Source organism: Salmo salar, chromosome 02 (genome assembly GCF_965601325.2).
Source record: "Salmo salar chromosome 02, fSalSal1, whole genome shotgun sequence".
In the NCBI taxonomy this organism is placed as follows: Eukaryota; Metazoa; Chordata; class Actinopteri; order Salmoniformes; family Salmonidae; genus Salmo; species Salmo salar.
Window position 1 is genome coordinate 47011940 of NC_138292.1, and position 16346 is coordinate 47028285.

Below are 16346 nucleotides of genomic sequence, written 5' to 3' on the forward strand. Positions count from 1 at the left end.
CTTTGCCAAAAATAAAAATAAATGTATAACAATGCGCTGTTTAGTAAAGCAATGGCGAATTGAGTTTTTGCGCACGCGCACTTCCCAGAGTAGGCGTTCCCTAACGAAAATATGCAAATAATGCTGGAACGCACCAATAGCATTTCGCTAGGTCGTGCTTGGCACTGCCCACTATGATTACTTTTCTTTTATTGGAAACGATAGACCACACCCTATCTAGCGATAGTTCTAAAAAAATATATTTGACAGTGTACGTACAGGGGCGTATTTAAGACGTGATCGCGCAGATTGCACGCTGCTGACGTGTTTGTAGGGAAGTAGCAAGTTGGCTATCTAGCTAGCAACTTGAGCGTTATTTTCATTAGATATGTGCGGCCAGTGACAGCTCATAATGCGAATAATAGCCAACTAATTGACATCAGAAGAGAAATCGGAGCAGAGTACACAGGTGGAGTTTGCAAGACCTCAAATATATTGGCATCCACTACACCATTCATGCTCAAGTAGCTAATGGTTGGCTGGCATGCTAAAAGCTTAGATGGCGAGTTAGCTAGCTAGATAAACGGTCTTGTTCAGATTTATTTTGCAGTGACAATTGCTAAGATTTCAAGTTAGGTAGCTAGCTAGCTAACAAGACTTTCGCGATGGGATGTTTAGCGAGCTAACATTAAAATAACAAAACCTGTTCTAGTTAGTAAACGATGTAGCAAGCGCGTTAGGCTTGCCAGCAGAAGATACCATCCCAACCGTTACTCTTGTTTACACCTGAGATCATAACGCAATCATGGTTACATTAACACACATTGGAGTCGGCGCGACATATGGGACGGGAAACGTACCTCATTTCAGGAATGGGATATGCCACTGTACTCCAAATGTCACCTTTATCCACACTGCTCCACCGAGAAGATTGAAATACTGCCAGTTTCCAGAAAACTTCACTTTATCTTCAGCTAGCATGAAGCCGAAAATAGCAGTTTCCCAGGAAAACTAGCAGTATTTCAATCTTCTCAATGGTGCAGTATGGATAAAGGTACAATTTGGAGTACAGTGGCATATCCCATCCCTGCATTGAGGTATGTTTTCCGACCCATATCGCACCCCGACTCCATAGTGTTTTAATGTAACCATTATTGTGTTCCGCCCTCAGTGCAGCTCAGTGTAAACACGTAGGGTCAGTATCTTCTAAAACAGGAAAAATATGTGTAATGTCTTAATACACAATTGTCCACCACCATTTTCGGGAACAATTTAGGATGTTGCAAACCGCATTCAGCCAAGGGTGTGCAACATCCTAAGTTGTCTGAAAATTGTATTTAACTTCTGGCTTCCCATGGACTGTTTTGTGCAACCAAATACAATTGAAAACAACGCTAGTGTATGTAAGTACACCAGCATTGCTAAAAGCAGGGATCTAGCTACTATTGTGTAATGATTGTTTTTTGACTTGTATTTTGAGTTCTCATGCATCTGTTTCTACAGACAAGGAATTTGCCGTGAAGTGGATTGATTCCTTCAAGAGCCATGGGCAAATGGAGGATGCCAGACCTGTATAGGGCCCCCTTCCCCCTCTACACAATCAAAGTCGACCCCAAAACAGGATGGGTGATCATTGCAGGAGGGGGAGGCGCTTCCAAGACGGGCATAAAGAATGCAGTGGTAAGCTACTGAATGTTTAAGTGACCATGTAATGGTTCAGCTCTATGGGGATAATCTCTCAATTTCTAGTATTTTCACACCTTTTTACATTGCATGTATTCTGTAAGTGTGAAAATGCAGAAACATTGTAGACGTGTGATTCAGCATTTATTTTGATCGAATTAAATCTGAGTAATGTTGTACAGTATTTGCTAAGTTAAGTCGTGACTGTCTTTTTCAGCACTTCCTGGGTTTGGAGTTGGTAGGAGACCAGCACTGTGCCACCCTGGTGCACTCTCATGACACAGACACGCGTGCCACTATGAACCTGGCAATAGGCGGGGATGTGATCGCCGCAGGGCAGGACGGCAGATGCAGCCTCATGCGCTTCAGACAACGCCAGACCAGGGGAAAGGCCGCAGCCAAAGACGGTAAGGAAGGAACACCCCCAAAAACCTGCCATTCCCTTTTATAAACCTTTTTATACACAAAGTTCAAATTATCTTTACAGATACATTTACTGTAATGTCATTCCTATCTTACATTTCATCTATTACATCTGTGTTTCTCAATCCTGGTCCTGGTGACCCAAAGGGCTGCACATTATTATTTTTGCCCTAGCACTAGCACACTTAATTCATCTAATCAACTCATCATCAAGCCTTTAATTACTTAAATCATGTTTGTTTGTGGTAGGGGGAAAAAAACTAAAATGTGCACCCCTTTGGGTCCCAAAGAGAATGATTGGGCAACACTGCCTTACATTAACACATCACTATGCCCCTTATTTTCCAGCAGGGGGTGGCAGTGAGCAGGGCGCAGCTAGGAGACGAGCTGGGAAAGGGGGTAAGGGTAGTGAGGGAGCTGCTGCTGCTAGGGGCAATGTGTCCGAGATGAAGGATAACACCACCCAGATCTCTGTTGACACGTTTGGGGAGGTGCAGTCGGACCTCAACCCCCAGGACCCCCTCCAGAAGTGTGTGAGGTTCAGTCCTGATCTCAGCCTCCTACTGACTGGCGGAACAGACGGACACATCAGAGTGTGGGAGGTGAGTTTAAGTTATGCCAAAATGTCCGCCATGTTGAGACTTCTCCCCAGTTGTTACTGTGCAGGTTTTGAGCTTGACTGTAATGCCGCTGCTCTCTCACCAGTACCCCTCCTTAAAAGAGAAGTTGGACTTCAAAGCCCATGAGGGGGAAATTGAAGACTTCGACATCAGTCCGAATAACAAGGTACTAACCAGCTAATAAGTATATGACCTCGATGTCTGTCTGTGTTGGAATCACATTAATAAAGAGGTTATAAACATGTGCAAGCTAAACTGGTAAGTATTTTCTGACCTGTGTGTGTTATTTTGTGTTTCTGTGTAGCAACTTGTGACGGTGGGCCGGGACTTTGCCTGCAGTATATGGAGTGGCAACCAACTGGCCATGAGCCTCTGTTGGCATGAGAAGATGCCTCAGATAGCAGCAAAGTCATACCGCTATATGTCTTGCAGGCAAGCACATACCCCTTTCTCCTACGAATTTTCACATATCCTGAAACATCACTGACAAATGGCTCTGGTCCCACTAGCATACCACATAAATTCAGCAAAAAAAGAAACGTCCTCTCACTGTCAACTGCGTTTATTTTCAGCAAACAATGTGTAAATATTTGTATGACCATAACAACATTGAACAACTGAGACATAAACTGAACAAGTTCCACAGACGTGACTAACAGAAATGGAATAATGTGTCCCTGAACAAAGGGGGGGTCAAAATCAAAGTAACAGTCAATATCTGGTGTGGCCACCAACTGCATTAAGTACTTCAGTGCATCTCCTCCTCATGGACTGCACCAGATTTGCCAGTTCTTGAACTGGAATGGCCTGAGCCCTCACCTGCCGATCCAACAGGTCCCAGACGTGCTCAATGGGATCGAGATCCGGGCTCTTCGCTAGCCATGGCAGAACACTGACGTTCCTGTCTTGCAGGAAATCACGCACAGAACGAGCAGTATGGCTGGTGGCTTTGTCATGCTGGAGGGTCATGTCAGGATGAGCCTGCAGGAAGTGTACCACATGAGGGAGGAGGATGTCTTCCCTGCAACGCACAGCGTTGAGATTGCCTGCAATGACAACAAGCTCAGTCTGATGATGCTGTGACACACAGCCCCAGACCAAGACGGACCCTCCACCTCCAAATCGATCCCGCTCCAGAGTACAGGCCTCGGTGTGCCGCTCATTCCTTCAACGATAAACGTGAATCTGACCATCACCCCTGGTGAGACAAACCGTGACTCGTCAGTGAAGAGCACTTTTTGCCAGTCCTGTCTGGTCCAGCGACGTTGTTGCCGGTGATGTCTGGTGAGGACCTGCCTTACAACAGGCCTACAAGCCCTCAGTCCAGCCTCTCTCAGCCTATTGCGGACAGTCTGAGCACTGATGGAGGGATTGTGCGTTCCTGGTGTAACTCGGGCAGTTGTTGTTGCCATCCTGTGCCTGTCCCGCAGGTGTGATGTTCAGATGTACCGATCCTGTGCAGGTGTTACACATGGTCTGCCACTGCGAGGACGATCATCTGTCCGTACTGTCTCCCTGTAGTGCTGTCTTAGGCGTCTCACAGTAGGGATATTGCAATTTATTGCCCTGGCCACATTGCAGTCCTCGTGCCTCCTTGCAGCATGCCTAAGGCACGTACACGCAGATGAGCAGGGACCCTGGGCATCTTTCTTTTGGTGTTTTTCAGAGTCAGTAGAAAGGCTTCTTTAGTGTCCTAAGTTTTCATAACTGTGACCTTAATTGCTTACCGTCTGTAAGCTGTTAGTCTTAATGACCGTTCCACAGGTGCATGTTCATTAATTGTTTATGGTTTATTGAACAAGCATGGGAAACGGTGTTTAAACCCTTTACAATGAGGATCTGTGAAGTTATTTGGATTTTTACGAATTATCTTTGAAAGACGAGGTCCTGAATTTTTTTTTTTTTTTTTCGCTCTCCCGTTTAGGTTTGGAAAAGTCGAGGACCAGAAAGACACCCTGAGGCTCTACACTGTCCAGATCCCCCACAAACGAGACAGAAAACCTCCACAATGCTACCTCTCTAAATGGGACGGCCAGAACTTCCTACCCATGCTGACGAACCCCTGCGGCACTGAGGTCATCTCCACCCTAGCTGTCAGGTGAGGAAGGATGGAGAGGATACCTAGGATTCAATTAATCTTTCCTTGATTACCTGCATCCTATTTCCTTGCCCCCTTCTGAACCGTATTGGAGAATGTCCCTCCCCTCAGACCTTCTTTTCCAATGCATTTTGAGAAGGCGAGGAGGAAAATCAGAAAGGATGCGAGGAATTGAGAAAGAGCCTTATTTGTTAATATCTGATAAGGTCGCTTAACTGCTCATTGCGGGTATTTCTCTGACGTTACTGTATCATAAATGTAGGGCTGGGAGATATGGCAAAATATATCACTATTTTTCACATTTTATGTTATTTTATGTTGTTGAATAATAACATTTCTAAATTTGTTTCGAGTTGTGCATGATCCTAGGGTGGCTACACATACATTATAAGTTATTTTCAAAGGGTCTTTCTCTAGTCTGTACAATCAAACGTAGACCAAAAATTGATCTAATTTGACAGAATTTCCACAATGCCATGTAGGGGTGCACAATATGCAAAAAAAATCAAGGCCTTATTTTTATCTAAATATTGCAATTGTGATTTGACTTGAGATTTAGATCAAAACACTTGGGTGAACTGTTATAATCATGGAAATAGAATGATTATTCTAATTCTACACTCACTGGAGAGTTTATTAGGTGCATCACCCCGTTCACGGAAATTGGATTGCTCCTACAGATAATGAGTTATAAGGCCGTGGCTTGCTATATAAAGCCGGCATCGAGGCATTCAGTTACTGTTCGGTTGAACGTTAGAATGGGCAAAACGAGTGACCTACAGTTGAAGTCGGAAGTTTACATACACTTAGGTTGGAGTCATTAAAACTCTTTCTTTTTTTTTAAACCACTCCACAAATGTCTTGTTAACAAACTATAGTTAGGGCAAGTTGGTTAGGACATCTACTTTATGCATGACACAAGTAATTTTTCCAACAATTGTTTACATTAGATTATAGATTATTTCACTCATAATTCACTGTATCACAATTCCAGTAGGTCAGAAGTTTACATACACTAAGTTGGCTGTGCCTTTAAACAGCTTGGAAAATTCCAGAAAATGATGTCATGGCTTTAGACGCTTCTGATAGGCTAATTGACATCATTTGAGTCAATTGGAGGTGTACCTGTGGATGTATTTCAAGGCCTACCTTCAAACTCAGTGCCTCTTTGCTTGACATCATGGGAAAATCTAAAGAAATCAGCCAAGACATCAGAAAAAACGTGTAGACCTCCACAAGTCTGGTTCATCCTTGGGAGCAATTTCCAAATGCCTGAAGGTACCACGTTCATCTGTACAAACAATAGTACGCAAGTATAAACACCATGGGACCACCTAGAGAACCTAGAGATTAATGTACTTTGGTGCGAAAAGTGCAACTCTATCCCAGAACAACAGCAAAGGACCATGTGAAGATGCTGGAGGAAACAGGTACAAAAGTATCTATATCCACAGTAAAACGAGTCCTATATCAACATAACCTGAAAGGCCGCTCGGCAAGGAAGAAGCCACTGCTCCAAAACCGCCATAAAAAAGCCAGACTACGGTTTGCAACTGCACATGGGGACAAAGATTGTACTTTTTGGAGAAATGTCCTTTGGTCTAATGGAACAAAAATAGAACTGTTTGGCCATAATGACCATCGTCATGTTTGGAGGAAAAAGGGGGAGACTTACAAGCCAAACAATACCATCCCAACCGTGAAGCACGGGGGTGGCAGCATCATGTTGTGGGGGTGCTTTGCTGCAGGAGGGTCTGGTGCACTCCACAAAATAGATGTCATCATGAGGTTGAAAACTGTGGATATATTGAAGCAACATCTCAAGACATCCGTCAGGAAGTTAAAGCTTAGTCGCAAATGGGTCTTCCAAATGGACAATGACCCCAAGCATACTTCCAAAGTTGTGGCAAAATGGCTTAAGGACAACAAAGTAAATGTATTGGAGTGGCCATCACAAAGCCTTGACCTCAATCCTAATTTGTGTGAACTGAAAAAAACGTGTGTGAGCAAGGAGGCCTTCAAACCTGACTCGGTTACACCAGCTCTGTCAGGAGGAATGGGCCAAAATTCACTCAATTTATTGTTGGACGCTTGTGGACGGCTACCTAAAACGTTTGACCCAAGTTAAACAATTTAAAGGCAATGCTACCAAATACTAATTGAGTGTATGTAAACTTCTGACCCACTGGGAATGTGATGAAAGAAATAAAAGCTGAAATAAATCATTCTCTGTACTATTATTCTGACATCTCACATTCTTAAAATAAAGTGGTGATCCTAACTGACCTAAGACGGAATTTTTACTAGGATTAAATGTCAGGAATTGTGAAAAACGTGGTATGAAATGGTATGATCGTCGGTGCCAGGTACGCCGGATCCAGTATCTCTGCCCTCCTGGGCTTTTCACGCACGATATTATCTAGGCTTTACCGAGAATGGATGTTTGTTTGTTGCACTGGTCAGCAACAGTCCTGTGAAACAGCTCGTTGATGAGAAAGGTCGAAGGAAAATGGCAAGAATCTTGAACACAAACAAACAAATAGCGGCGCAGTACAACAGTGGTGTGCGATGGCATCTCGGAACGCACAACTCGTCAAGCCTTCTCATGGATGGGCTATTGCACCAGACGACTACACTGGGTTCCACTCAATCAGCTAAAAACAAGAAGAAGCGGCACCAGTGGCCACGCGATCACCAACATGGGACAATTGAGGAGTGGAAAAACATTGCCTGGTCTGACGAATGTTGTTGCGTCATGCTGATTGCGGAGTCAGGATTTGATGTAAACGTAATCCATGGACCCATCCTGCCTGGTGTCAGTGGTGGTGTACTGGTGTGGGGAATTGTTTTTGCCAAACATTAGGTCCCTTGATAACGACATGCTGATTTAGGCCTACACCATCACTGGTGTCAGGCTGTATTAGCTAGCTACATTTGCTCTAACTCAGTACATTTTTTAGCTATCCAGCTAACTAGCGATTATCATTAGTGGCTAACACAATTTTTATCCACAACTTTCTAAGAAAAGAAACTAGCTGTTTGCAGACAGTAAGATACAAACAGTGTATTTATAGAACACCTATATTAATAAGCAATGTGGAAAGCAGGGTCGCTGTCATCAACATATTGTTGCATCTCCTGCATTGACCATGCAGACTGAAGAGTGAACGGGGCGGCAGGTATCCTAGTGGTTAGAGCGTTGGACTAGCAACCAAAAGGTTGCAAGATCGAATCCCTGAGCTGACAAGGTAAAAATCTGTCGTTCTGCCCCTGAACAAGACAGTTAACCCACAGTTAACCCACTGTTCCTAGGCCGTCATTGAAAATAAGAATTTGTTCTTAACTGACTTGCCTAGTTAAAGGATCTCGGCAAACATCTCGTTATCTAACAACAATTCCCCCCTGGGGCAGAGCTTGGGGAGAGAGACCACTCAAGCAGCGGAGTAAACTATAAAAACGGTGTATCACATTTAACAAACCAAACATTGAAATAGCGTTACAGAAGGTAAAGTAAAAACTCAAACTGGTCTGCATCAATACTGATATATACACTGCTCAAAAAAATAAAGGGAACACTTAAACAACACAATGTAACTCCAAGTCAATCACACTTCTGTCAATCACACTTCCAAGTCAATCACACTTAGGAAGCAACACTGATTGACAATAAATTTCACATGCTGTTGTGCAAATGGAATAGACAACAGGTGGAAATTATAGGCAATTAGCTAGACACCCCCAATAAAGGAGTGGTTCTGCAGGTGGGGAACACAGACTACTTCTCAGTTCCTATGCTTCCTGGCTGATGTTTTGGTCACTTTTGAATGCTGGCGGTGCTTTCAGACGGAGTCTACAACCCACACAAGTGGCTCAGGTAGTGCAGCTCATCCAGGATGGCACATCAATGCGAGCTGTGGCAAGAAGGTTTGCTGTGTCTGTCAGCGTAGTGTCCAGAGCATGGAGGCGCTACCAGGAGACAGGCCAGTACATCAGGAGACGTGGAGGAGGCCGTAGGAGGGCAACAACCCAGCAGCAGGACCGCTACCTCCGCCTTTGTGCAAGGAGGAGCAGGAGGAGCACTGCCAGAGCCCTGCAAAATGACCTCCAGCAGGCCACAAATGTGCATGTGTCTGCTCAAACGGTCAGAAACAGACTCCATGAGGGTGGTATGAGGGCCCGACGTCCACAGGTGGGGGTTGTGCTTACAGCCCAACACCGTGCAGGATGTTTGGCATTTGCCAGAGAACACCAAGATTGGCAAATTCGCCACTGGCGCCCTGTGCTCTTCACAGATGAAGCAGGTTCACACTGAGCACGTGACAGAGTCTGGAGACGCCGTGGAGAACGTTCTGCTGCCTGCAACATCCTCCAGCATGACCGGTTTGGCGGTGGGTCAGTCATGGTGTGGGGTGGCATTTCTTTGGGGGGCCGCACAGCCCTCCATGTGCTCGGCAGAGGTAGCCTGACTGCCATTAGGTACCGAGATGAGATCCTCAGACCCCTTGTGAGACCATATGCTGGTGCGGTTGGCCCTGGGTTCCTCCTAATGCAAGACAATGCTAGACCTCATGTGGCTGGAGTGTGTCAGCAGTTCCTGCAAGAGGAAGGCATTGATGCTATGGACTGGCCTGCCCGTTCCCCAGACCTGAATCCAATTGAGCACATTTGGGACATCATGTCTCGCTCCATCCACCAACGCCACGTTGCACCACAGACTGTCCAGGAGTTGGCGGATGCTTTAGTCCAGGTCTGGGAGGAGATCCCTCAGGAGACCATCCGCCACCTCATCAGGAGCATGCCCAGGCGTTGTAGGGAGGTCATACAGGCACGTGGAGGCCACACACACTACTGAGCCTCATTGTGACTTGTTTTAAGGACATTACATCAAAGTTGGATCAGCCTGTAGTGTGGTTTTCCACTTTAATTTTGAGTGTGACTCCAAATCCAGACCTCCATGGGTTGATAAATTGGATTTCCATTTATTATTTTTGTGTGATTTTGTTGTCAGCACATTCAACTATGTAAAGAAAAAAATATTTAATAAGATTATTTCTTTCATTCAGATCTAGGATGTCTTGTTTAAGTGTTCCCTTTATTTTTTTGAGCAGTGTATATATTAAAATAGGGTATACCACCTAGCCCTGAATAAATGGGTTTGTATTAGATATTTGTTCTTCCCTGTTAACCAGAGTCAGTGGCTCTTTTTTGTTCTCGCTGTGTCCCACAGTGACTCTGGAACCTTTCTTGGCCTTGGGACAGTGACGGGATCAGTAGCAATCTATATCGCCTTTTCACTACAGGTAGAGACACACACACACACACACACACACACACACACATAATTAGCTGCCTTAGCTTATCCCTGTGTAACTCCCTATGTATCTTGTCTCATTGTCTCTGTAGAAGTTGTACTATGTGCAGGAGTCCCACGGCATTGTGGTGACCGATCTGGCCTTCCTGCCTGACACTCCCAAAGGCCAGAGCCTCAAAGGGAACAACGAGGCAGCCATGTTGAGTGTGGCTGTGGACTGCCGCTGTCAGATGCACACTGTACGCAACCGAAGTAAGTGGTTTGAATTGGTAGCATTGATTTAGCATTGTGAGTAGTATTGTCTTTTCCCTCACCCTCCTTTGTTCTCTCTCTCTGCATCTCCACCATCCCAGGATCCTTCCCTATCTGGCTGGTGCTGTTCTTCTGTGGCCTCATGGTGGTGGGAGCCGTCCTGCTCCTGCAGCACCTCTTCCCAGGATTCATTTAGACATTGACGGGGAGTTAAGGAGAGGGAGAAGGAAAGAATCAGACTGCCCTACAACCACTACAATCTTCAACAACAACCTCCTGAGGAACCCCCCTGACACCACTCAATCCTGGAACATGCATCAATCTCCTACCTAGAGCCATCTTACCACACTTGCCCAACCTGGACTACATCTACTAGAGCCATTTACTCACCCTTAACCCAACAAGATTCCCTGCATCAATTACTATACCCTTAACCAATATTTGTATCCCCCATCCTTCCCTGTCACCCCTTGCCCTGATTTCAGGACTGCCCCCCCCCCCTCCCCAGTGAACCATCTGTGCTCCTTCCACCCCCAATAATGTGAGACATAAGAATTTCAAAAAAAATCTTAATCTGTAAATCTTCTTTTTGCTTTTCTACCATGGTGGGGAGTTAAGGGCTCAGCTTCAGCTCTACATCATCACGAATGTGCAAGGGGTTGGGCATTTTTATCGTAGATATTTAAGAAATAATGTAAAATTATAAATATACTTCAATCATTGCTCTTCTCAGTTTCCATCTTTCCTGTGCATACATAAACACACACTTGTAATTTTAGCAAGTTGGTTGGATAACATTTCTGTGTATGGATTTTCTGTACCAATTTCCAGTGAGGCCTGTTTTTCCTGCTTTGTCCACTAGTTGGCATCATAGACATTTGGTCTATCTCATGTTGTTAGTCCCAGACTGGAAAGCAGGCCAGGCAACGGCATCATGACCTTCAGAAAAACTAAATCAATTGTGTTTGTGGACTCCCCTTTAGCTCCATTTCCAATGTTGAAAGACCTGGCAATTTGAGTTCTGCTCTGAAGGTACCTGTATAGTATCTCTAATCGTCTCCTTTCAGGCCTATTCCGGCATTAAACCAGATTGACAGATGGAAGGGTGGTCTTTTTCTGCTCCACACAGCTCCGTAGATGTGTTTATGTACAACCATTCAGTCTGGGCCCAGGGCTTGTTCTGATTCGTCAGAGCTGGACCGACTGATTCATGTTAATGCTCTAGTCATTCACGTGACATTTTAACACTACTTAGCTAAGATAAAAGAAAGAGGAGGCAGGCTATGATCCAGTGTATGTGATGGTTTTCTGTATCTTGCAGAGTCTACATACTGTATAGTCTTTTGTAGCATGGAATTCAAGATTCTGCATGTTCTAGACCAAAGCACCATGGAGAGTGCTTGGTTTGTTTCAAATGGCCGACTAACACTATCATCAAGCTGTATAGTTCATCTGTGTTTGTTTCAACCAATTAAACACTTTATTGGAATCTCTTTTGTCGAGGCTTAATGGCCTTCAACTAAAGAGCTTTAATGACTTTCTCTTCCGCTGTCTTCACACTCTTTAAAATAATGCCACTAGCCCGTCTGGGTACCTGACTATGTAACAGCTTGGTCCTGGCCCCTAGTCTCACCACCATCCCTCTACATGCCTGGCCTAAGCACTTGCGTTGTTGCAGAGATGGAAAGGTTGCTGTGATACACTGGGACGTGTTCATTAAGCACCAAATGGAAGACGACGGACTAAAACAGGGACGGTCTACATGGACTTATCCAATAAGAAAGTCAAATTTTAGTTTCCCATTGTAATTAAAAAAAAAAAAATGATTACCATTCTTGAACACGACCCAGGGGCATAATAGTAGGGCACAAGGTTGAAAACATTGGATATACAAATTAGAGGTATAGAATGGACATTATCTACCGTGAACTTTGTAATCTGGGATATTTTAAATGTTTGGTCCCACCAGTTCACATCATAACCTTTATAGGTGCTTTGCCAGTGACAACAAAGACACTTCTTTAGGGAGCAAGAAACCTTGAGAGGCTTGCATTGCTGGCATGTTGGCCGCAATATTGTTTGGCTTTGGCACACACCACACACTGGATGGGGTTTTAGCCTTAAACCAGCCAGCAGCCAACCAGCCAGCAGGACTACAATTTGTTTGATCAGAATTGACTTGCCAATTTTCCTCCCTCAATATCAAGGCCTTTGATCACTGATGGGTAGAACGTCAAGGAGTGTGGGCTCTCTACCTCTTCAATTTCTGTTACAGCAGCAGTGTGTCATTTGTACAATGTCTCTCTTAAAAACAAACAGGCAGAATATACCCTTCAAAGGTCGAATGCAGCCGGTTTTATTTCAATATCAAATCATTTCTGGGTAACAATTAAGTACCTTACAGGGATTGTTTTCAATTAAAATTATCAAAAATAAACAAAAATTGCTTTTTAGCAAAGAGAAAATTCTCAAGCAAGAATTTTGTTAGGACTGTCTGGGAGTGGTCTGAGTGGGGAGGGGAAAACTGAAAACTAGCTTTTATTGGCAGAAAGGTTTGGAGCTCTTTCTTATTGTTCTATTAACCAGGCAGGCCAAAACAGAAATTCCAGCCAGTCTTTTCAAACAGCTCTTACAGGTAGCCTAGTGGTTAGAGCATTGGGCCAGTAACTGAAAGGTTGCTAGATCAAATCCCTGAGCTGACAAGGTAGAAATCTGTCGTTCTGCCCCTGAACAATGCAGTTAACCCACTGTTCCTAGGCTGTCATTGTAAATAAGCATTTGTTCATAAATGACTTGTCTAGTAAAATAAAAAAGGGCCTTATAATTTTCACAATATTATAGTATATACATTATAAAACACAGAAAAATCACATTTTTGATTGCACTGGGCATTTAAAGAGATTCTCTGGTACTTTTGTATACTTTTAGCCAGTAGTTCTGAAAGTAGTCCCCAAAAAATGTGTACTATGTGCAGAAATGTACACCACCTCATTGCTCTCACTCTCTCTAATGTACACTGAGTCGTTGGGCCCGCTCTGCAACCTCATTTGATAAATCTGGGCAGGCCTCCTGCTAGCTGTCAGTCAAATGCGAGGGGCTGAAGCTCATTGGCTAGAACATGAATTGCTAGGGGGCTATCCCATAAGGGGGAAATGTAGGGAAAATGACACGGGACAACTTCAAGAAAACAGTTTCGTGGCTAATTGAGGTAAGACAGTAATTCTGATAATTAATTATGAATGTGTAACAAGGTTGGTTATGTTTCCACTTGACACTACATAAATATGTATTGGATGTTTACGTATTCATTTTGGTTGGTTGAGTTTACATATCAGTGAGGTGTTATGCCATTGGTCATGCTTGCAGATAGGGGGAGATCGCAAATTTAAATTCTTTGATATTGACATTCAATTGGTAGGTCACGTTCTGAAATACTGTATTCTATTTTCATATTTATATGTGGTGGAGTTCACTATGCACATGTCCTGATGTGTATATACAGTATATATGTGTATGGTACCTGTTAGATATTGGGGGCATCCTATGATCTGCTTTTGTATGTTATTGCTGTTAGAGCGAGTTAGCTCGCATGCTCTAATTGTAATGGTCACGTTAGCTCCCTGCTAATTCACAGTTATTTCCATGTTAACAGACAAATCACAAATCTACAGCCATAAACATATTGTTGTCCTGCACTTCTAATGCGCTTCCTTGTGTCTATCGTCAGAATAAACACAAATCAACTGGCATCGCTGGCTGGACAGCCTTTTCTTTAAAAACACAAGGCAAGAGAGTCACGAAGTACGATCACATCTGTTACACTACTGGTGCCGAGACCAGTCATCTTGTCTTCGCTGGACAGCTGTTACACATGTATGAACTACACCCAATCAAATCAAATTGTATTTGTTGCATACATATATTCAGCAGATATTATTGCGTGTGTAGCGAAATGCTTGTGTTCCTAGCTCCTGCAGCTCCAGCAGTATGAACTAGACATTGACACATCCAGCCTAAAGAGGGAGGTTTAATGATTACTTCCTTAGTTGCTAAAGTTCCAGAACATGTCTTTAAGGCTTTCACTGAAAAGAAATGTGTGCATGTGTGCACCCACAGTTTGTTTGGCCAACAGGTGGCACTGTGTGTCTGGCAAATTCTTGCTGTATAGTGGTGGAAGTCCCCATGTTGTTGATCTAACCTACATTCTGATTCAGTTGAAGCAGCACAACCTTCCCACACATCCAAGCCAGTTATCACAGATAGGGGGGAAAGTCTCAGACCTCTCAGACTCAGAGGTCTATGGTTTCTCTAGTAAAGCCCAAGGCCACTTCACAATGGCAGTATGTGTTTCATTGTGAAGCTCTCTAAATGTTGTCTGTCCAGCCAGCCATCCCTGGTTTATTTGTCTATATGAGAGAGCGAAGGGGCAAGTAGCAGTCATCATTGTGCTGAAAATCCTGAGCTCCATCAGTGAGACAAAATTACGTCCTAAAAGGTCAGCAGCCATGTTTGCGCAACCCCCTCGCCCCTCCGAAACGTCATTCTTCTCACCAAATTGTGAAGCCGATTCAGACATTTCCCCAAATACACCCCCACCCTCCAGCCAGCCTCCTCCACCCCACGGCCCACCCCTACATCAGCACAAGGCAGGAAACCCAACTCCCACCTCTCACCTACATCGCAGCCCAGCCCAGCAGGAAATGAATTCCCCAGACAGGCCAGTGTCTCAAACTCCATGAAGAGGAACAAACACCATCTCTTTCTCTTTATTTCACCTCCTGTCCTCCCGACAACGCACATACCCTGTGGGCCCGTTGACTTAAACTTGCCAGACCAGTAAAATGGTTTCAATTTGTCTGAGGAATTGACTGGTGGCATTGGGCAAAATGGCTAGACAGCGAGGGGGAAGTTTGTCTTTCTCCATAGTGGTGACTAAGCCAATGACCACGATTATCTGTCCCATCGTGGTGATTGTTTTGGCGTACCTTTGATAATACAGTAATACAGTAATAATGCAGACCAGGGTCATGTATCTCAGTGGATGGGTTTTGTTGGCTGGCCAGTCAGCCTGGTCTGCACAGAGCATTGGGGACTCCTGTTCAAATGAGACTACTAAAACGCTATTGTTTTCATGATTGGATCAAACCTTGTGGGACAACATGAACTCAGGGGTAGGACGTAGCATAGTAAATGTAAATGCGGGACACTCTAATCAGTATGATATGTTATGATTGGTATGGTATGTATTAATTTGTGGATGTCCATTATCCATTTCATTACATTTACATTTAAGTCATACTAATTACTACTAATTTGAGTGTCCCACATTTACATTTACTATGCTACGTCTAGTCTATGAGACCAGGCTGTGTGGGACCACTGATTCAGATACTGTCATGTCGAATTACAGGGAAACATTGATCTTCTTTGCATTTCTCTTCGCTTCTAGTGTAAAAAATGCTTCAAACTCACCCAGTTGGATACAGTTATGGTATCAGAGAGCGGCCCTTTAAATGGATTTCAAAGGTGTGAGATAGAAATCATAAAACATGCATGTTTCCACTATAAAGGCAGGCCTCTCCCGTTGCTGCTTCAGGTGTGTTGAAGATCAAGCATTTCAAATTAGGGAGGGAAAAAAACACATTCTCCCAGATGAAAAGGTTTCCCGGGGTCTAAAACACATAAAATACAGTCTTAAATGTAGTACAGTTAAGCAATAATGTGAAACAGACAAGCAGGGCAAACATTATACCTGCCTTTGCCTCTATCAGCATGGCAAACAACTGAGATATAAAAGAGACCCCCCCCCCCCCCCCCCCCACACACACAACACGCTAAACCCCATACAGTGCCTTCAGAAAGTATTCATTCCCCATTGACTTATTTCTCATTTTGTTGTGTTACAGCCTGAATTCAAAATTGATGAAATACATTTTTTGGTGGCTTACGTTAACCACTTAGGTCACGTTAGCCACAACCA

The 16346-nt window shown here is 44.0% G+C and overlaps 1 protein-coding gene across 2 annotated transcripts; it reads left to right on the top strand.

Moving 5' to 3' along the window:
* Positions 1 to 248: 248 nt before the first annotated feature.
* LOC106584151 (guanine nucleotide-exchange factor SEC12) lies at positions 249 to 11088 on the top strand. 2 transcript variants are annotated; one of them, XM_014169075.3, is made up of 10 exons: positions 249 to 448; positions 1483 to 1659; positions 1880 to 2069; positions 2434 to 2687; positions 2791 to 2871; positions 3010 to 3137; positions 4630 to 4803; positions 10031 to 10103; positions 10207 to 10366; positions 10468 to 11088. In XM_014169075.3, the coding sequence occupies exons 2-10, from the start codon at positions 1525 to 1527 to the stop codon at positions 10560 to 10562; spliced, it is 1290 nt and encodes a 429-aa protein (XP_014024550.1). In that variant the 5' UTR covers positions 249 to 448; positions 1483 to 1524; the 3' UTR covers positions 10563 to 11088. The 2 variants fall into 2 exon arrangements, with proteins under 2 accessions (XP_014024550.1, XP_014024560.1); XM_014169085.3 differs by having other exon boundaries at positions 2437 to 2687.
* Positions 11089 to 16346: the final 5258 nt, after the last annotated feature.

Excerpts from the sequence above, each read along its gene's own strand:
- LOC106584151 (XM_014169075.3), top strand. The coding sequence starts at position 1,525 with ATGGGCAAATGGAGGATGCCAGACCTGTATAGGGCCCCCTTCCCCCTC. Across the intron at positions 1,660-1,879 it reads CGGGCATAAAGAATGCAGTG|CACTTCCTGGGTTTGGAGTT; the intron begins GTAAGCTACTGA and ends TGTCTTTTTCAG. Across the intron at positions 2,872-3,009 it reads ACATCAGTCCGAATAACAAG|CAACTTGTGACGGTGGGCCG; the intron begins GTACTAACCAGC and ends GTTTCTGTGTAG.